The 19,428-nt window shown below is 35.9% G+C and overlaps 3 protein-coding genes across 3 annotated transcripts; 1 reads left to right on the forward strand and 2 right to left on the reverse strand.

The window, feature by feature from the left end:
- Positions 1-3,736: 3,736 nt before the first annotated feature.
- Positions 3,737-5,811, reverse strand: MONOS_8970 (putative Elongation factor 1-alpha). The gene has a single exon (XM_067879425.1). It carries the CDS (start codon positions 5,744-5,746, stop codon positions 4,400-4,402), a length of 1,347 nt encoding a protein of 448 aa, XP_067728930.1. The 5' UTR covers positions 5,747-5,811; the 3' UTR covers positions 3,737-4,399.
- A 3,101-nt stretch (positions 5,812-8,912) lies between these two features.
- On the forward strand, positions 8,913-9,874 carry MONOS_8971 (uncharacterized protein). Its single transcript, XM_067879426.1, has 2 exons — positions 8,913-8,943; positions 9,002-9,874. Exon 2 carries the CDS (start codon positions 9,003-9,005, stop codon positions 9,702-9,704), a length of 702 nt encoding a protein of 233 aa, XP_067728931.1. The 5' UTR covers positions 8,913-8,943; position 9,002; the 3' UTR covers positions 9,705-9,874.
- Positions 9,875-9,894: 20 nt separating this feature from the next.
- On the reverse strand, positions 9,895-18,886 carry MONOS_8972 (putative Chloride Carrier/Channel (ClC) Family Protein; the record flags this gene model as incomplete). Its single annotated transcript, XM_067879427.1, has 3 exons — positions 9,895-16,380; positions 16,584-18,637; positions 18,876-18,886. The coding sequence occupies 3 exons, from the start codon at positions 18,884-18,886 to the stop codon at positions 10,595-10,597; spliced, it is 7,851 nt and encodes a 2,616-aa protein (XP_067728932.1). The 3' UTR covers positions 9,895-10,594.
- Positions 18,887-19,428: the final 542 nt, after the last annotated feature.

Raw genomic sequence — 19,428 nt, forward strand, 5'->3', positions numbered from 1 at the left:
TTTCCACAGTTTTCGAGATATATTCTGTGTTAATCTCAATGTTTAAAATTTTTTTGCAAATATAGAAGATCTAATAATTTTTAATCAGTTTTTATTTTGATATGAAATGTTAAAAATTAAAAAAAACCTCAAAACAATGATGTTTGCAAATGAAAAACATGAACAACAACCTCAACAGTTCATCCAATGCTTTGTGCCTGATGAATGTCTTTTATCTTCCAGTTTGTGAAGCATCCCAGAGATGATTCTTTCACAGTTGGCTTCAGGATAAATTTCGAGATCTTCAAAACAATCGTCTTCCATCAAATTATTTTCTTCGAACGGTTGAGATAGAGTATATTTAGCTTTCTTTTTTGATAATAACACTTGTTAATTATAAATGTGCAGATGATGATAATGAAGATTATTATATAGAAATTGATGAAGAAGAAACAGATTAAGAAGAAAATTAAGTTGATAATGAAAATTCATCTCATGATAATTCATTTCTTATTGGGACGTAATCATCTCCACCATTATTTTCTTTGGCTTGATAGAATTAATATTCATCTGCTTCATCAAACGTATCCAAATTTTCTTCATTAACTGAGTAAAAATTTTGGATGAATAATTTCATTCTTTAATTTCCGTAATAAGCAGGAGCACAGAAAATTTTTCATTTTTGCTTGACTCTTTGTTGATTTCGCTTTCATCATTATCTTTTTCTGTAGATGATCTAATTGTTGAAAAAATGTTGATTTCACAATTCAACTGATAATTATTTTTCGTTTTCAAAAAATCTCCTTGAAACTCCAGCTAATGAAGATATTTTTGGTTCTCTCTTCAAAGATCTAAATGAAGAAAATTGATTATTATCAGCAGGTGACCAGAAAGAATCTGCTTTCGAGTGATAAGAAGTAATTTATGAAGGAAACAAATAAATAATTCAAATATATTCTGTTAATAACAAACTATTTCAGATGTAAGCATGACATTTTTTCCTTCAATAAACCGAATCGCTATCATTTTTCTCTTAAATTCATGGAGAGTTTGACCTGACTTGTCCTGACGGGCATGACCGTCACTGACGATCTAAAATTCCTTATTTGACAATTCGTCAGTATCCCATAGAAACTTTTTTTTATAAGTGATATAAACGACGATTCATGATTTTCTTGTGCAAAAAAATATTTGAGGATAACATAAAATAAAATATTTTATTTTTTTGAGTTTAAACGAGATTATTTTTCTTCAAAAATATTACTGACGTGGAATTTTTTCCGAGTCCGTCAGAATTGAAAATTTTCACGTCAGTAGTCATTACGTCACACAGGTTTATAGTGGGCATTTCAATATCGGTAAAAAAAAATTGGATTCATACATTTTTATTTATTTGAACCATAACTGATGAATGCAATAATGATATTTCGATAGTGGTTATAAATTACAGCGATTCAAAACACAAAAACCTATATTTGAAATCCAATTTTCATATTTATATGGAAAACTTCCCCATTTCAAATAAAAAGACCCAAATCAATTGATGAAATATTAAGTTTTCGTTAAACATAACCACAACATATTCATTGACAATGGATAAATCTTTTTTGTGGAATATGGTACTTAAAAGCCACCTAACCAAATTAAAGATAAACTTGAGCTCATATGTTTAAAGCACATTTGAAAAGATAATTCAATCATTTATCAGTGGAAAAAACAGATTTTTAAGAATAAAATTTTGATCAACCCATAAAAAAATTCAAAATATTTGTGCACAATATTTTAGGTTTTAATATTGATGAGTATATTTATTATACAAAAAACATTAACCAATGTCAATTATTTAATCATTTGATGGAGGAAATACAGAATTTGTTGAAAAATTTTTACGATAATGCAGAAACAATGCAATATTATCACTACAATGTGATAAGCACTGTCAGAAGATGCTCAATAGCAACTTGTCGTTCATTAATGATTTCTATTTGAGGAAGAAAAGGAAAATGGTTCTTCAGATGCCACAAATGCCGAAAAGATATCTCTTATAGGACATGAACTCAGTTTTCAAAATCGAAACTCACAATTTCAAATCTATTTCTGATTCTTTACTTCTTCCACCATCATCTCAATATAAAACAAGCATCATCTCTCACTTCACGTAAAAGACACAGTGTTTCTTTTAATTATTGTGTTCTTTGGAGAACATGTGTTATGATGATTGGTGGAATTCAAACTCCTATTGGAGGTCGTGGCTGCATTGGAGAAATTGACGAAGCTGTTTGGAGAAGGAGAAAATTAAATAGTAGTTTTATGCACTTTTAGTTGGATCTTAATTATAAATTGCACTTAATATGCTTGTCCGTGCAAAGAAGCAAATTCGAGTTTTTGAAGCTCATGAACGCGGAGGAAAAGCATTTGTTTTTACTGATTCCAATCGATTAACTTCGGTTTTAATTCCGTTAATAAAAAAATATATTCTTCTTAGAACAAAAATTCACTCTGATCAATGGAAAGCATATTCTTCTTTGAGTGAGAATGGATTCACATACAAAACTGTCAATTATTCCGATTATTTTGTTGGATCTTTTTTTTTGCCTTTTTTATCAAATGTTATTTCAAACTTATTTAGATCCAGTCACAGATGCTAGCACAAATCATATTGAAGCATTGTGGGCTGAACTTCGGAAATTCATGCCTTCACATGGAGTGAAACAAAATGGAATTCAAGAATATATCTATTCATTTTTGTTTTTCGAAAATCAAAAAGTTAATTTTTCTATTTTAGTGTAGAATGCTATGTTACACAACGATGAAGAATACAAAGCTCTTGAGGATGAAGCTTTTGGTCCAGAAGAAGAGGAAGAAGATGCTGGAGCTGAAATGTTACACGAAAAAGAATTTTCAGAATCAGATAATGAACATAAAATAGATTCATCATTTGATGGGGCTGGGGATGGAGCTGATGCATCTGAATGGGAGGTTGATAAAAACCGATTTTTCCCCACATCATTCTTCTTTAAAAAAAGAAAAGAAAGAAACGATATGGGCGATTATTTTTGTAATCAATTTTTTGTATCAAAAATTTCTGTTTCTTAATTATGTTATAAAAATGTTATTGATGGACACAGAAAAGTGATGACAACAATCAAAAACATCTTTGTCTTTCTTTTTCATCAACTATTAGCTTTTGAAACGATTGAAAAACAACTTTATTTCGAAAGATGATTATTTGGCAAATGATAATGAATTTTCAAAATAACTAACATCCCGAAAAAAGTTATGATTTCAAAAATAATCACCCATATGCACTCTTTGATTATTTCTTTGTTTGATATGGTTTTGTGATGTGGTTTATAAGAACCATTTGTCTCTCTGTTTTGTTAATAAAAAAGTTCAAATTTCAAAAAAAAATATCCAGACTGGAAATGAACACTGAAAAAGAAACATTTTTTTTTTAATTTTAATTTTAATTTTTATTTTTATTTTTATTTTATTTTATTTTATTTTATTTTATTTTATTTTATTTTATTTTATTTTATTTTATTTTATTTTATTTTATTTTATTTTATTTTATTTTATTTTATTTTATTTTATTTTATATTTATTTATTTTTTTAGTTGTTGTATCCCTTCTTCTGTTATTTTTTGTGAAAAATAAGTGTTGTTTGAATAAAGCACTCGATTATTTTCCACAGTGAATTTTTCATACAATTTTTTTTTTGAAATAGTTTTCCTTATTTACCAAACGCATTGTTGAATTTTTTTTTGTTTCGCATTTCTTGTTCACATCAAAAAATAAAAATAACTTATTTATGAAAAAACAATATTGAAAAAAAGATTACAACAATAGAAACACACTTTTATTTTCAAAGATATAAAAATTTCAATCCTCCATCCACCCCTCTTCCATTTCCTCCCCACATGACAAATCTTACAAGGACTGAAGTTATTAATTTTCTTCAGTTCACATAAAAATCATGAAGATGTGAAAACTTTTCCAAAAATGGAATTTAATCAACAATTCAAATGTCAAAAACAAATCAATACAATAATTTTGTTCATTCACTACATAAAATTTTAAAAACAGTTTCGTTGATAGAATGAAAACATTTTGTCCAGCTGTTGAGCATAAGATTTTATTTTTGCTTAAATTTTTTCAAAAATTCAAATAATTAACAATTTCATTTTTAAAGCATCAAGAATTGCTTTTGATGGATTTTTTTTTGATGATTGCATCGAAAAGCAATAAACAAAAACGAAAAATACACCTTCATACAACATAAGAAATGAATCAAATTATTAAGGAAAAGTACAACACAATGCAACATATTTGCATTCTTATATATATACTTCTACAACCTAACATCACATTCATTTCGTATTCATAATTTACAAACACACACAAAGAAAATTATAAATAATTACTTCTTTTGAGCTTTTGCAGCAGCTTTTGTAACTTTAGCATCGCGGCTCTTCTTGACAACTGATCGAATAACTCCAACAGCAACAGTTGCTCTCATATCACGAACAGCGAAACGACCAAGTGGAGGATATTCAGTGAATGCCTCAACAACCATGGGCTTTGATGGAACCAATTCAACAAGAGCGGAATCTCCGGTCTTGATGAACTTGGGGTTCTCTTCTTGGACTTTGTTGGTACGACGATCAATTTTTGCTGTGATCTCCTTGAATTTACATGCAATGTGAGCTGTGTGGCAATCCAAAACTGGAGTGTATCCGTTTGAGATTTGACCTGGGTGAGACATGACAATAACCTGGGCAACGAATGATTCAGCTTCCATTGGCGGATCTTGCTTGGAATCTCCAGCAACATTACCACGACGGATATCTTTAACTGAAACATTTTTGACATTGAACCCAACATTATCACCAGGCACAGCTCGTTCAAGTGCTTCATGATGCATTTCAACTGATTTTACTTCAGTTGTGATTGCAGCTGGAGCAATTGTGACAACCATGCCGGGAGTCAAAACACCAGTTTCAACACGACCGACAGGGACTGTTCCGATACCTCCGATCTTGAACACATCCTGAATTGGAAGACGCAGAGGCTTGTCAATTGGTCTCTTTGGAACTTCCAAGTTGTCAAGAGCATCAAAGAGAATATCTCCCTTGTACCATGGCATGTTCGTGGATCTTTCAAGCATGTTATCTCCATGGAATCCAGAGATTGGAATGACTGGGATTTTATCTGGGTTGTATCCAATCTTCTTCAGATAGTTGCGCATTTCACCCTTGATTTCATTGAAACGAGCTTCGCTGTAGTTGACAGATTTGTCGTCCATCTTATTAACAAGAATAATCATTTGTCTAACTCCAAGAGTGTAAGCAAGAAGAGCGTGCTCACGAGTTTGTCCATCCTTTGAAATACCGGCTTCAAATTCACCAACGTTAGCAGCGACGACAAGAAGAGCAACATCAGCTTGTGATGTTCCTGTGATCATGTTCTTGATGAAATCTCTATGTCCTGGAGCATCAATGATGGTGAAGTAGTATTTGTTGGTTTCGAATTTCCACAAAGCGATATCAATGGTGATACCACGTTCACGCTCAGCCTTCAATTTATCGAGCACCCAGGCATATTTGAATGAAGCCTTTCCGATTTGATCGGCTTCTTGCTCAAATTTTTCAATTGTACGCTTATCGATTCCACCACATTTGTAGATCAGATGTCCAGTGGTTGTGGATTTACCAACATCAACATGACCAATAACAACAAGATTGATATGAGCTTTCTCTTTTCCCATGTTTGATTACCCAAGTTCAAGATTTGATATGTTTGATAGATATTTACTCTCTTCTTAAATAAAAATGCCCATTATATTTTTAATGAAAATCAACTCAGTTTCTTTTCAAAATTTTCAAAATTATTATTAAAATTGAGTATTTCAAAAAGAAAGTATAATTTTTCAAAAATTTTAACAACATCGCAATTGATAATAATGATAAAAATAATACTATTTTTGAAGAAAATGCATTTTTTTTCAAACATATAATTTCTCACAAATCTTTTTCTTATTTCTGGACCCTCTCTCTTCTTTATTTTCTGTATTGTGCAATCTATATTATTTATATGCAATTATTTCACATAATGATTGCATTGCTTGTTCATTTCCTCGGATGATGATATACAAATATATATTAAGAATTTTGAATTTGAAACAAAGAATTTCAAATCACATCAATGAACCAAAGGATCAATATTTCTACAAACGAAATCTTCATTTCATTTGGAAAAGAGAAGAGTAAGCAGTAAACTTTGAAAGCCTGATTTTTTACAAGTGTTATTTGTTTGACTCTTTTTCAGGAAAGAATTATCTCTTACTTGATTCTTTAAAAGTTTCCCACTTGAAGAAAAGATACAACAACATTATTTCTAAAACAGGCACACTTTCTACCTCCATCAAGCACAGTGACAAACACATAAGTATTTTTAAAGTCATTTTTCATTATTCTTTGTCAATATGAAAAAGGATATTGAAGAGAAAATGAATAACAGAATAAGCCATTTTGAGGTTCCAGCATACGCTAAAGATTTTTGTAATATATGAATTGACTCAAACATTAAAGTCATCAACAAATCATGATCAATAGTAAATGAAAATGAAGAGAAAGAAAGGAAGATTGTAAAAAGAAAAAATTGAGGCAATCAAACAAAAAATGGAAAAATCAATGTAAAAAATTTTAATAATTGAAATAACAACAAAGTTGCATTACGAAAAAGAATAGTACTTACTCTCTCTGAAAAATTAAGCAAAGAAATATTTTACTCGAAAATAGAAGCGAAGTGATAATTCAAAAAAAAAAAAAAAAAAACAAAGAAAATTAAAAAATTAAATATCTCACAAATAGATACGAAATTCATCTAAATCTTTAATCAAAGGAATACAAGCATTCATTTCTTTAAGCATGCAATGGATCATCCCAGCGATACAATCTTCAAAACCCTCTTCCTCCAAAATATCAAATATATTTCTTTTTGTCTCTTTTCTTTTTCGATTCGAACATTCCTTTTCACACTTATGTTTCAATCTTTCGCAAAGGACTTTGATAATGTCCAAGCATTTTTTAGCTACAACATTAATTGCATCAAAACGGATTGATTTCTTTAAAACAACATCGATTGCTCCACTTTTCAACAAGTCATTATCTTCCATTGACTTTGACATCGCCACATATCTGATTGAAGTTATGCATTGGTTGCTAACATCTTCGAAGTTATCATCAGCCACTCGAAACATCCTCACAACACAGTTTATAAGACCAACAAATTCCTCTTTCCCAGTGAAATACCAAAAAAACGTGCTAATTGTAACAATCCATCTTGAAATTATCCATGCTTCTTTCCTTTCTTTCCCCTCTTTTTCTTCTTCGCTTTTCCAATTTACACATTTTGACAGTTCTTCCAATTCTCTTTTTGCTTCTCTCACAAAATGCAATTCATTGACAATCGCATCTTCCAAACTTTTATCTTTGTAATGTCTGTTTATCAAAAATTCCCAAGCAGATTGATAAGCAAGCCTTGTGAGGTTGCGATGCTCCTGATGATATTGAATTGTCTCTTTGATTTCAGGAAGATAAATTTTTTGCTCCATTTCCTACTCAAAAGAATAAAGTTTCATTATATGAACAAAAATTTTGTAATAACGCACTTGATAATGACAAATACTGCCAAGAGCCGTCAAAGTCATTTCCACTTCCTTTTTAGTCTCTTCGTTCACTTCCTTGTTTAATGCTATTTTCAGAATACAATGCAGACATTTTGTGAGAAATTTTTTGGGGATCTCAAATCCATGAATCATCAGATAGCATGAGTAAAGATCAACAAGCAGCTTTTCGTTTCTTCTTTTTCTTCTCTTCTTCTCTTCTTTTGCAATCATTTTCTCGAAACTTTCGTGCAACATCAAATCGAAAACAATTCTGAGATCTTGGTAAATTGGTTTACAATATTCGACGCGGTTCAACAGCAAAATGGTATTTTCAGTTGATAATTTCTTTTCCACAATCATTTTTTCGACTTTTTTTGAACATTTCCATTGTGAAAATGGATTTAAATTCGTTATAGTTCATTCCATCTATGAATACATTCATTTCTTCAATTTTTTGTTTTTGCTCATTTTCAGGGTAGTGTTCAAGCTCAGAAAACAATTCTTCAAAAACAAATAAAAAAAACTGTAATTATCAAATATTCATTGCATAAATTATTGCAAACTTGAAAAATTTTCGGTGAGGCTCATCTCTTGCATTTTTGAAAAATTAAAGAATTAGGAAAGCAACATGATTTATCAATTTATATGAAAAAAGAATTCACAGACAAAGAAAAAACAAATGAAGAAAATAACATTGAACATCCATTAATATACAAGTTCTCAGACTATTCTTTTTTGAATCAATGTTTCTACAAGAAAATTTTGAATAAAACAATGCTAAATCTTTTCACATTTGTTGTAATGGATCCTCTGATCATTCAATTTAAAAGAGAATAAAAGTTTTTTGAAATAAAAAAGATAACTTTAATTTCATTCTTTCATGAAATTTCATTTTTTAAAAAAATGATTTGCGCAATTCCATGATTGAGGAGCACTGAATTCAATATTATGCGTGATAACAAATTTGTGTTCAACAACAACTATTCGTCAGCTTAATGTTAATTTTTGTTTTTGTATTTCGTTTTGTTCATATCAAAAGTTATTATTATTTTATTTTTGAATAGCCATTATAAATTTTTAATTCTTTCAAAGATACTTTATATTTCTTTATTTTCCTGCTTTTACTTCATTTAAGCAATAAAATTAGTGAATTTATTTATATTATGAGCTTTCACCAGAAATTATTTTTTCCGTGAAAATGATTGTAGATTTTTACAAAACTCATCATTTCGAAATAACTGTTAAACGGGCTGTAAATGCTGTCATATTTTGTTTTCTGATTGACTTTTTCATATGTTTGTTTTTTTCAACTTTTCTTTTCATAATTTTTCCGATTTCTTTTACATTATTGAGAATGCTGAATATTCTTCTTTCATTCGCTGCACTCGTAGCTTGCCAAGGATTTGATTGCGGTTGCTCACCGTGCTCTTTTCCATCTTTCTCTAGTGGATGCGGTGGAAGTTCATGTGCACCACCTCCACCACCTCCACCGCCACCATGCCCAGCTCCAGCTCCATCCCCATGTGCTTCACAAGCAACCTTTGTTGTCCCAGTGACTTATTCTGCTCCATCTCCTTGCCAGCTCCCTCCTCCTCCTCGCCATGAAGCTGCTGCAGATCAGTTTAATTTCCATCGCGATTCTGCAAATTGCCAAGGAGCTCAAGACAGCATGCGCGCCAATGCAAATGATCATAGTTGCAATTCACGAAATGCTGATGTTGCAAGCTGCGACAACGCTAGAGTGAAGGCTGATGCAAATTTGTGCTCAAACAACAACCAGTTCACTGAATCAAACTTCGATGAAGTTTTGTGCCACAAGAAGAAAGCACGCACAGAATGCGGTGATTCATCTGCTCGTTCAGCAAACATTGACATGGATGCCGGAAAGAATTGCCGTGCTGCACAGAGATACAACGATAACAGACAAAATCAATTCTGTGCTGGTCGTGATAACAGCTGCCGTGCTGAAGACAGCTGCCACAACGATATTAATGGATGCAGATCAAGATCAAATTGCTTCACTCCACGTGGATTTGACTATTCCCAATATTTCTAAACATTTTGAATAACCTTGGGTTTTAGAAATTTATGTTTGTGCATCAAAAAATATTAATATGTATTCTCATTCATTCTCCCTATTGTTTGTGAGAGAAAGGAATCTTTTTGATATTCTTGTTTTTCCATCAACATCGTCAAAAATTCCAACAAATTTTTAACATTCCTGCATTTTTTTTTGTTTTTTTTATTCGAAACAAACAAACAAACAAACAAATAAATAAAAACCTTTTGCCACTCTATGAAAAAATTAAAATGTTAATTCAAAGTTGTAATTTAGAAAAGAATTATAAGAGCTGGTAATTCTTGTAAATAATGTTGTTGAACATAAGCTAAAATTTACAGAGATATGAATACTTCAAACTAACAGAATGAAAAGAAAAGAATAAAATATTAAGGAAATGAAAAAAATTAAAGATAACTTTACAATTTTCACTTTGCCAACAGATTTAAAATGAGAATAAATATCAAAATATTCTTTCTTTCACGAAAATTAATAGTTGATTGTTGCAATTGATCTCATATAAATTATATTTTAACTCCAACATTATCAGATCCGTTTAAAATAAGAAAAAGAGAAACAATAAAAGAAGCAAAGAAGCAAGCAAGCATACAAACAAACAAAGAAGAAGAAGAAGAAGAAGAAGAAGAAGAAGAAGAAGAAGAAGAAAAGAATATTTCCAAATGTTAAAGTTGAAAGAGGATAAATAATCAGTCAAAGATACAGACACATTTGGCAAGCCGATGTGCACCTCGAAACAATTCACGTTTCACATCCATTTAGCAACAACAAAATATGATTGTAATCTTTCTTATCATATTTATATATATGATGATGATGATGAGAAGAAGAAGATGAATAAATTTCTCCCACAATACTTACCATCAGCATTATTCATTAAATTCATCCCTCAATATCAGAGGTGTTGCAGCACTTTCAACGTATTTAGAGCCATCACCCAAACTCCCCTCCGCATTCACCCCTTTCTGTCTCTTCATAATCATCTTCCTCTTCTCCTTAATCTTCTCTCTTTCTCTCTTCATCTCCTTTTCTTTCTCCTTCATCGCATTCTTTTCCCTCATCGCCACTTCCTTCTCATACGCAATCTGCTCCTTCTGCTGCGCTTTCTCTTTGCCCCACCGCTTCATCGCCTCCGCCAGCTCTGAAAAATCGCTCTTCCACACCACACCAACATATTCTCCTTCTTCAGTGACCAAACAGAAAGACAGCTGAAGCAGATGGAAAAGAGAGTGTGCCTTGTGGAGAGAAGTTGAGCCAGACAGCTGAAAGGGCGAGGGATGCACAAGAACAAAACGGGAGAGCAAATTCACAACAGAAAAGTCGTCGTCACTCGACGACAGCTTCTGCACTGTGGCAGCAGTGACTGGCGTGTAGCATTCTTTCTTCTTTGTGCTGGTGAATGAAGGGGAGAGCTTGGAAGATGAGGGCGAGGAAGAAGAAAGAGAAGAAGAAGAAGAAGAAGAAGGGGCGGAAGGAGAGGAAGATGTTGAATGAGCTCTAAGCAGCTGTGTCTTTGTACGAGGAATTTCAGAAACAGAAGATGATTCATTTCTTTTTCTTTCATCTTTCTCCTTCTCTTTCTCCTTCTCTTTCTCTTTCCCTTTTCTATTCTCTCCTTCCCTTTTCATCTTCTCCCCCACCACCAGCGGCGGCGGAGGCACAGGCGCCCCCAGCACATCCTCTTCATCAGCAGGTGTAGCCACAAGCAGGCTCGTCTTCATTTCCATCATTTTATTCATCATTTTCCTTCTGCTCGTCTTTGGCAGTTTTCCTGTGAAATGTCTGGGCGCTTTAAAAGCTTGGATATTCTGCAGATTTGCTCCTTTGTCCACTGAAAGCTGGCCAACAAAGAAAGAACCAGTCCATTTGGATGCTTTGCGCTCTTCTTCAGACAGAAAAGAAGGATTTGGAAGGGGAGAAGGTGAGGTGATGGTGGAAGAGGAGGAGGGGAAGGAAGAAGAAGAAGAAGAATAAGGAGGAGGATGAGATGGAGGAGGAGGTGGTGGGGGAGGAGGAGGAGGGGGTGGAGCATAATTTGAAGAAGAAGAAGAAGAAGCAGTGGAAGAAAAGAAAGAAGTTGTTAGATGATTCATTTGAACCTGTTTTTGATTATCAGATTCATTAGCATTCTCATTCACTTCCTTCTCTTCCTCTTCTTCTTCCTCCGAAACCTTCAGAATCCATCTCTTCATCCAGGACTCACTGAAATTATGAGGCCAAACTAGACTTCTTGGAGGAAGAGGAGTGGCTGGAATGTTCTTGGTGTGGGGGCAGAGGCTGAGGCGGGTGCATTTCTTTGAGAAAGAAGAAGAAGAAGAAGAAGAAGAGGAGGAGGAGGTGTTGAAAGGGAAAGGAGAAGGAGAGGAGAAGAAGGAGGTGGAAGAGGAAGAGGAAGAGGAAGAATATGTTGATGATGAATATGATGAAGATGAATTGTAAGTGGCAGGAGAAGGAGAGAGAGAAGGTGAATTACCACTCGGTGAATGTAAATCTGCTCCTGCCCAGTTGCCGGCAAAAGAAGAAGAAGAAGAAGAAGAAGAATCGAATTGATGATTATATTGTGGTTGTGGTTGATGAATGGAAGAAGATGAGAAAGAAGAAGAAGAAGAAGAAGGAGAAGGAGAGAGAGAAAGAGAAAGAGAAGGAGAAGGAGGAGAAACAAACGTGATATTAGAAGTGAAAGAAGCAAAAGAAGAAGAAGAAGAAGAAGAATAAAGAGAATGTTGAGAAAGGGCGTTGTTGATGCTGTCTTCATCAGCCACAATGAGATCGGCAGAAGGGCGGAAGGAGCGGAAGAGAAGGGGAGGAGGAAGAGGAGAGGAAGGGAGACGTGGGAAGTGACGAATAAGAGAGGAAGAGGAGGAGGAGGAAGAAGAAGAAGGATAAGAAGAAGACAATGAAGACTGATGATGATTTAAAGAATTTTTATTTTGTTCTGTTTTCTGTCTATTTGCCATTGACAAAGCAGTATTAACAATATTCTTTCTCTGCAACGCAATAGAATTATTAGGATATCTCGGGTGTGCAAAGAAAGTTGTCCAGAAATAAACTGATTTGGAGAATGCAAGATGAGACGGGATGAATGGGAGTGTCAGCACATCTGCTGGGTTTGAGGGGTAACTGCGCGTGAAATAGAAAGAAGAAGGATGCTCTTTTGGGCGCGTGAAACACAGCGGACGGATGAAATTGTGCTCGCTGGTGAGTTTTGCGCTGCCTAATTTGGCTTCTCTGCTCAATTGGTTGGAAAGATACGTGTGAAGATCTTCGCCTTCAATAATATCTTTCTCTCTTCTCCTCTGAATAAGCCTCTTTCTTCTTCTTTTCCCTTCTTTTCCATCTTTTTCTCTTATTTTTCCGCTTTTTCCTTCTTCTTTTTCTCCTCCTTTTCCCAACATATCATCATATTCCCCTCTTCCACTTTTATACCCTCTTTCTATTTGATTTCCCCTTATTTCAATTTCTTTTCCCCTTTCTCCATTCGTTTCATTGTCTTCCTTTTCTTCTCCTCCATCCAAAAATGGGGGAGAAACATAAGAAGAATCAGAAAATGCTGATTTTTTTTGATTTTTCTTGTTTATTTGATTTTTCTGTGTGAATTCACTGCCAGCCAATGCTTCAGCCATTCTCTGCTTAGATTCATCACTCAAAGTGCCTATATTATTCGAGTTATTCGAGCTATGAGAAGAGGAAGAAGAAGAATTGGAAGAAGAAGATGTGCGTGAAGATTGAGAAAGAGTGGAAAAGGAATAAGAATGGACTAATTTCGAATGATGATGATGATGATAACTTCCATCTCCATCAACTTTTCCCTTCTTCTCCCTCTTCTTCCTTCTCTTTCTCTCCTCTTCTCCTTCTTCTTCTTCTCCTTCTCCTCTTCCTCCTCTTCCATCCATCATCCCTTCCTCTGTCACATAATGATGATGATGATTATAATGATTATTATATGCCCTCGTGTTCAAATGCAGTGGAGAACGTGATTGTGCTGTTAAAGCTGCATTCAAAACTCCATCTTCTGCAAAAGATGCCACAAAACCTCCGTTTTCTTCATCTTCTGGCGAATGCACATTAAACCGCTCAACACGTGATGGCAGATCATCTGCATTGCTTAGATCACTTTCACTCAAAGAAGACAATGAAGATTCACTTCCTATTTGATTTCTTCTTCTTCTTCTTCTTCTTTTGCTTTTGCTGTTTAGTTCGCTTCCTCTTCCTCCTCCTTCTCCTCCAATCACCCCTTCCCAAACAACTCCTCTTTTCTTCCCTTTCCTTCCTGAATACATTTTTGCTCCATTAGCATCACCATTTTGTCTGTTTTGTGTTATTTCTGCTCTTCTTCTGTGTCTTTTTTGATGTTTTTGATGAGATTTTCTAATTGCTCCTTCGCCTTCTCCTTCTCCTCCATCATCATCATCATCATCTCCATCTGAACTTAATAACTCGTCAAGTGGAGAAGATGAAGAATCAGAATCAGAAGAGGAGGAGGAAGAAGAGGAAGAGGAAGAGGAAGAGGATGATGACATTGGAGATACACTTGAAAAATTGTTAAAGCTCAAAGAAGATGAAGAAGATGTTGAAGAAGAAGAAGAGGAGGAGGAAGAAGAAGAGGAAAGAGAAGATTCATCATCAACATCATCTTCCTCATAATCTCTTTCTCTTTCATCTTCATCCTTTTCATCATCATCATCTTCTTCTTCTTCTCCCTCTTCTGAATTCTCTCCAAAAATTCTTCCTTTCAATCTGCTTCTGCGTTCTCCATTTACCTTCTCTTTCTCTTCTTTTTGTTCTTCATTTGTTTCTTTTCTCATATTTTTCTGTGAAGCTGATAAACTCAAAGAAGAAGAAGAAGAAGAAGTTATTTTATTCGTCTTCGTTGAAACCGTTCCAGAATTTCCCTCAAAGTTGGGCGAAGCCAACTGTCCACTCAACATTTCCTGTTCTTTTTCCTTTGGCAGCTCAACAAGAGACACAAGTTTTGTGTTTGTGCTGTTTTGTGGATGATCATTTTGTCTGAAATATACAGAAGATAAATGAGAGGATGATGATGATGGGGAATGCAATGAAAAAGAAGAAGAAGACAAAGAAGCAGAAGAAGCAAAAGAAGAAGAGGAAGAAGAAGAAGCAGAAGAAGCAGAAGCAGAAGAAGAAAGCGTTGAATCTTTCCCTCCATAAGCCGAGCCCACTGCTGACCCCAGCTTCATATTGAGAGCAATTCTGTTCTGTTTGGCAATCGCCATTTTGTACTCCACCAGCTCATTCCACGTCCTCGTGCCTCTTCTCCTTCTGTTGCTCAGCTCGATCCACGCTGAATCAATAGACTCACTCCATTTTCCTGTAAGAACCATCCCCTGTTGTGAGGAAGAAGAAGAAGAAGAAGAAGAAGAAGAGCCTTCAGAACGACGAATAGAGTCAGAAATGGATGGATTTATGTCATTTCCTGTGATCTCGATGTTGTTTGAATTAAAATTCATTTTGATTAGTTTTTCTCCTTCTCCATCTTCTTCTTCTTCCACATCTCCTTCTTCTCCTCTCTCCATCCTCTTTCTCCTCCTCCTCTTCTCCTCCTTCCTCCTCCTCCTCTCCCTCTCTTCCTCTTTCTCTCTCTCCACTCTCCATCTGTGCAGATCACCTCCCATCTCGATCGTCTTCACAATCGCCTTCTGCAGCAGCAATGGATTGCCCATCAGCTGCTCCAATGAATCAACAGTAACTGCCCCCAGCAAAACTCTCTCTCCTTTCCTCTGCGAGCGAACAAGCGGAACATATAGCAGCCCCATTGCTCTTGCCAGCTGCATTTCTCTTCGGATGTCTCTGACAGTGGAGAACGGGACAAGCGCTATTGTGGTTGTCTTCATCAGGTCTTTCACAGTGAGTGAGGATGTGGCGGTCAAACGGCGAGGGATCGTGAAGTGCATGGGAGGAGGCAGAGGGCTGGCTGTGCGTGGGATGATTGAGCTTATTGCTTCATCTGACTGAGAAAGAACTGAATTTGAATTTGAAAATGAAGTTGAATTCGAATTTGAACCAATTTCATTGGAATTTAAATCAGCTGCATTTTGCCCAAGAACCTTCAGTGTGTGTTCCTTGTGCCTCATCTCGTCTCTAATTCTCTTCTTTTCCTCTTTCTCCAGCTTCTTCCTCTCCTTTTCCAATCTCTTTCTCTCCTTCTCCTCCTGCTTCTCAATCTTCGCCTCTATCTTCTCTCTCCACTCCTTCTTCACAAACGGAACTTTGTGCGGCAGTTTCGGCGACAGATACGGAATCCCCCTGAACTTCATCAGCATCGTGTACATCGAGTCCGACAGCGCCATCGACGTCAGATAAGCAGCCAGCACGCCCAGCACACAGCTCAAAGACACATTTGCCATGCCACTCATCTCAATCACAATCAGTGCAGGAGATATGGTCTGTGTGATGCCTGCCAGAAACGCAGCTGCGCCCACTGCGCCGAAGGGAGACACCTCCTGAAAGATGGACGGGAGAGAGAGACGCAGAATCTCTCCTATCAAACGCCCGCCCACTGCTCCAACAACAAGGGAGGGCATCACAACACCAGCTGGCACTGCGATCTGGAGAGAGAAGGGGAGGATGACAAACTTGATGGCAATGATGAGGAGAAGCGTGGTGATCCCGGCAACTCCGCTGGAAGGGATGGTACCTGATTAGAAAAAAAAAAAAAAAAAAAAAAAGAGGAAATTTGAAATTGAAGAAAAATAATTTAATTAATTAACACAACGTTAATAAGCGAATGTTCTTATTGAAAAATTACTCTTTCTCTCTCTATTTATTTTTTCTTTTCCCATCAATGAAAATCATATTCAAACAAAATAATCCCTCCCTTCTCATTTACACCATCCACACCTCCTTTTCTCACTCCAAATCCTGCCCATCCGTTCAGAAACGAGTCAGGCAAGGGCTCCACCAGCATGTCCATGAGGAGATAGCCAGAGGCAGTGCCAGCTGAAGCAAAGCCACCAAAAGGGATGGTCAGAAGAGCATTGGCAAAGGCGACGAAGAAGACGATGATGTATCGCTTGTTGTACATGGCAAGATGATCAGCCACAATTCGGTAGATTCTGCTGAAGAAGGTCTGGTTGGAGGGCTCTGTGGAAGAAGAGGATGGCTTCTTTTTGGGGGAGGAAGAAATGGAAGAATGGGTAGAAGGTGCATGAAGGGATGAAACAACAGGAATAGAAGAAGAAGAAGAAGAAGATGATGATGATGATGATATTAACTGCCCAGGCATTGAAGGCGAAGTGGAGAGGGAAGGAGGGGAATAAGGCACGATTGAGACAGCAGCAGTTGCTGACTGTGTAGGCTTCAGATAGGCAACAGCAGGCGGATAGGCAGAAGGAGGCAGAGGAAGTGTGGTGGGCGACTCGACACGCGTGACGACTGTTTTGCCTTCGTCAGCGACAGACGAATAGACAACACTGTCACTTATGAGACGGGGCTTTGACCTTCGCTTTTGTTCTTCTTGGCTCTCCAAGTGATGGAGGGATGTGGGAGAAGAAGAAGATGATGATGAAGAAGATGAAGAAGATGATGAAAATGATTGAGAACAATCACTCACCACAAAAACATTCCTTTTTTTGCTTGCATTCGCACTGCCTTTGGCATCTCCTTTTCTCATCATCGCCTCTTCCTCTGGAATGTCCTCATTGTCCACAATCTCAAACTCCCTCTCGTTCGCATCCATCGAAAACCTCACCTCCATTCTGGCCCCCGAAAACGCAGCAGCGACCTGCGTGGGGAAGTCGAGTGATGTGCCTTCTTTGTTCTTCTTGTTCGTCTGCTCAAAGCGGCGGAACATGTGTGCCGTGCGCTTTGTCAGCTGGATCAGGCACACAGACAGCACCCCCATCACCACGCCCACACACAGAAACGCCAGCAGCTCCAGCAGCGACGGCGACGACGGGTTGGTGGGCTCCTGGCCGAGCGGGGAATAGTCGAACTGCTTGAAGATGGTGAAGATAAGCCCTGCAAACCCTGAGGCGAAGAACGTGGAGCCGTAGTTCTTTGTCAGGAACAGGTCGGACGTAACCTCAATGGAGAAGAGCACCCCGCCGATCGGCGCGTAGCACGTTGCAGCCATCCCAACAGCCACAGCAAAGGACAGCCTATTCCGCTTCAGCGACTCTGTCTCTAGGAAGGAGTTGAAGCAAGGCAGATACTTCATCAGAAGATATCCAATGATAAATGAAACAGAAGTCATGGGCCCCACACGACCAACGTAAAGCCCTGCGCCCAGCGCCATCATACATCCGAATAATTTCGACATTGCTGTTCGAAACGTCAAATACTGAGGAAAATCAACGCCATTCAATATCGCTTTGATTTCAGGAATCCCCGACCCAGAACCAGCTCTGGGAGACAAAGTTGCAGTTGTTATCGATGAAAGGATTCCAAGCACTAAACTATAAGCAAGATGTATCGGGATTTTCCATCCAAAATTGTCAAATAAGTTGTAAGTGTACTGTTTAAGTTGTCGAAAAGGAACATTCGTCACCCAATCCTGAAAGAAAGAAAGTGTTGTTGCAATAATTGACATAAGTACAATGTAAGCAGCAACTTGAAGAAATGAGTATCTTCCAAAGCATGAAACACAGCAAGAGCAACATTGGTTTTTAACTGCTTTTTTTCTTGATCTTGCAAATTCTTTTTGTGTTGTTTGAGAAATAAAAGGAGAAATAGGCATTTTCATATTAAGATTTTGCTTGAGTTTTACGTATTCTTCTGCAAATCGAAAGTATGCCCTGCTATCCTGATCATCTCGAATACGATGCTTTTCGAGTACTTTTCTTCGATGAGAAAATGTAGCAAAATCCTCTGGAAGAAATGATGATAGAATCGGTATGTCCAAGCACATGGCACCAACAACAGCATCGTTCGATTGCTTCGCAGCTTCAACACTCCTAAATAACAAATTTTTAAAATAATATTTGAAAAATATGATATTGGAAAGCGATTATAAAATGTTAAACACATACATATAATATCTTTGCGCTCCAGCAAATATTAATTGAAGAACTTTTTTAGAATTTTCAAAATTGATATGGTTATGGTTATGATCGATAAATATTTCTGGTATGTTAGAAAAATGTTTGTCATAAAATATCCGAAAAATGTGCAAAGTCGGATTTTAATTAGTACCCAGTAAACATGTGTTACAGATTGAAAATTTTTGCCGTGTCCGTCAGTAATTAAAAATCCACGTCAGTGTTGGTATTTAAAAATAATAAATTTATTTTCTCTGATTTTTGGACTTTTCGTAATATATGTCTAAATTTTTTTGAAAAGTTCCTTTAGTTTAATTTTCAAATAAAATAAAAATTTCATATTTCGATCATATTTCTGTTCACTCTTACGAAACTTCACTAAAATGGAAGAATAAACATTATTAATATTTAGCTTTCATGACATTGAAATTTGGAAAGTTGGAACAGAAATGTGATCGAAATATGAAATTTATATCTTATTAGAAAATAAAACAAAAGGAACTTTTCAAAAAAATAATATTATTATTACAAGGTTGTATGCTAAATTTTTCTGAAAATTAATTCTTCAAAAGAAAGATCTGAATATTTAAAGTTTTATTTTTTTTGATCAATGTTTTGCTCGCTTTTCCAGGAGTTTTTGAAACCGAATGTTTTGCTTGTTTGTATTGTTTTTAAACCTTTCTTTTTAACATTTTTGGTTATTTTAT

This window comes from Monocercomonoides exilis (genome assembly GCF_001643675.1).
Source record: "Monocercomonoides exilis strain PA203 chromosome Unknown scaffold18-1597598, whole genome shotgun sequence".
In the NCBI taxonomy this organism is placed as follows: domain Eukaryota; phylum Preaxostyla; order Oxymonadida; family Polymastigidae; genus Monocercomonoides; species Monocercomonoides exilis.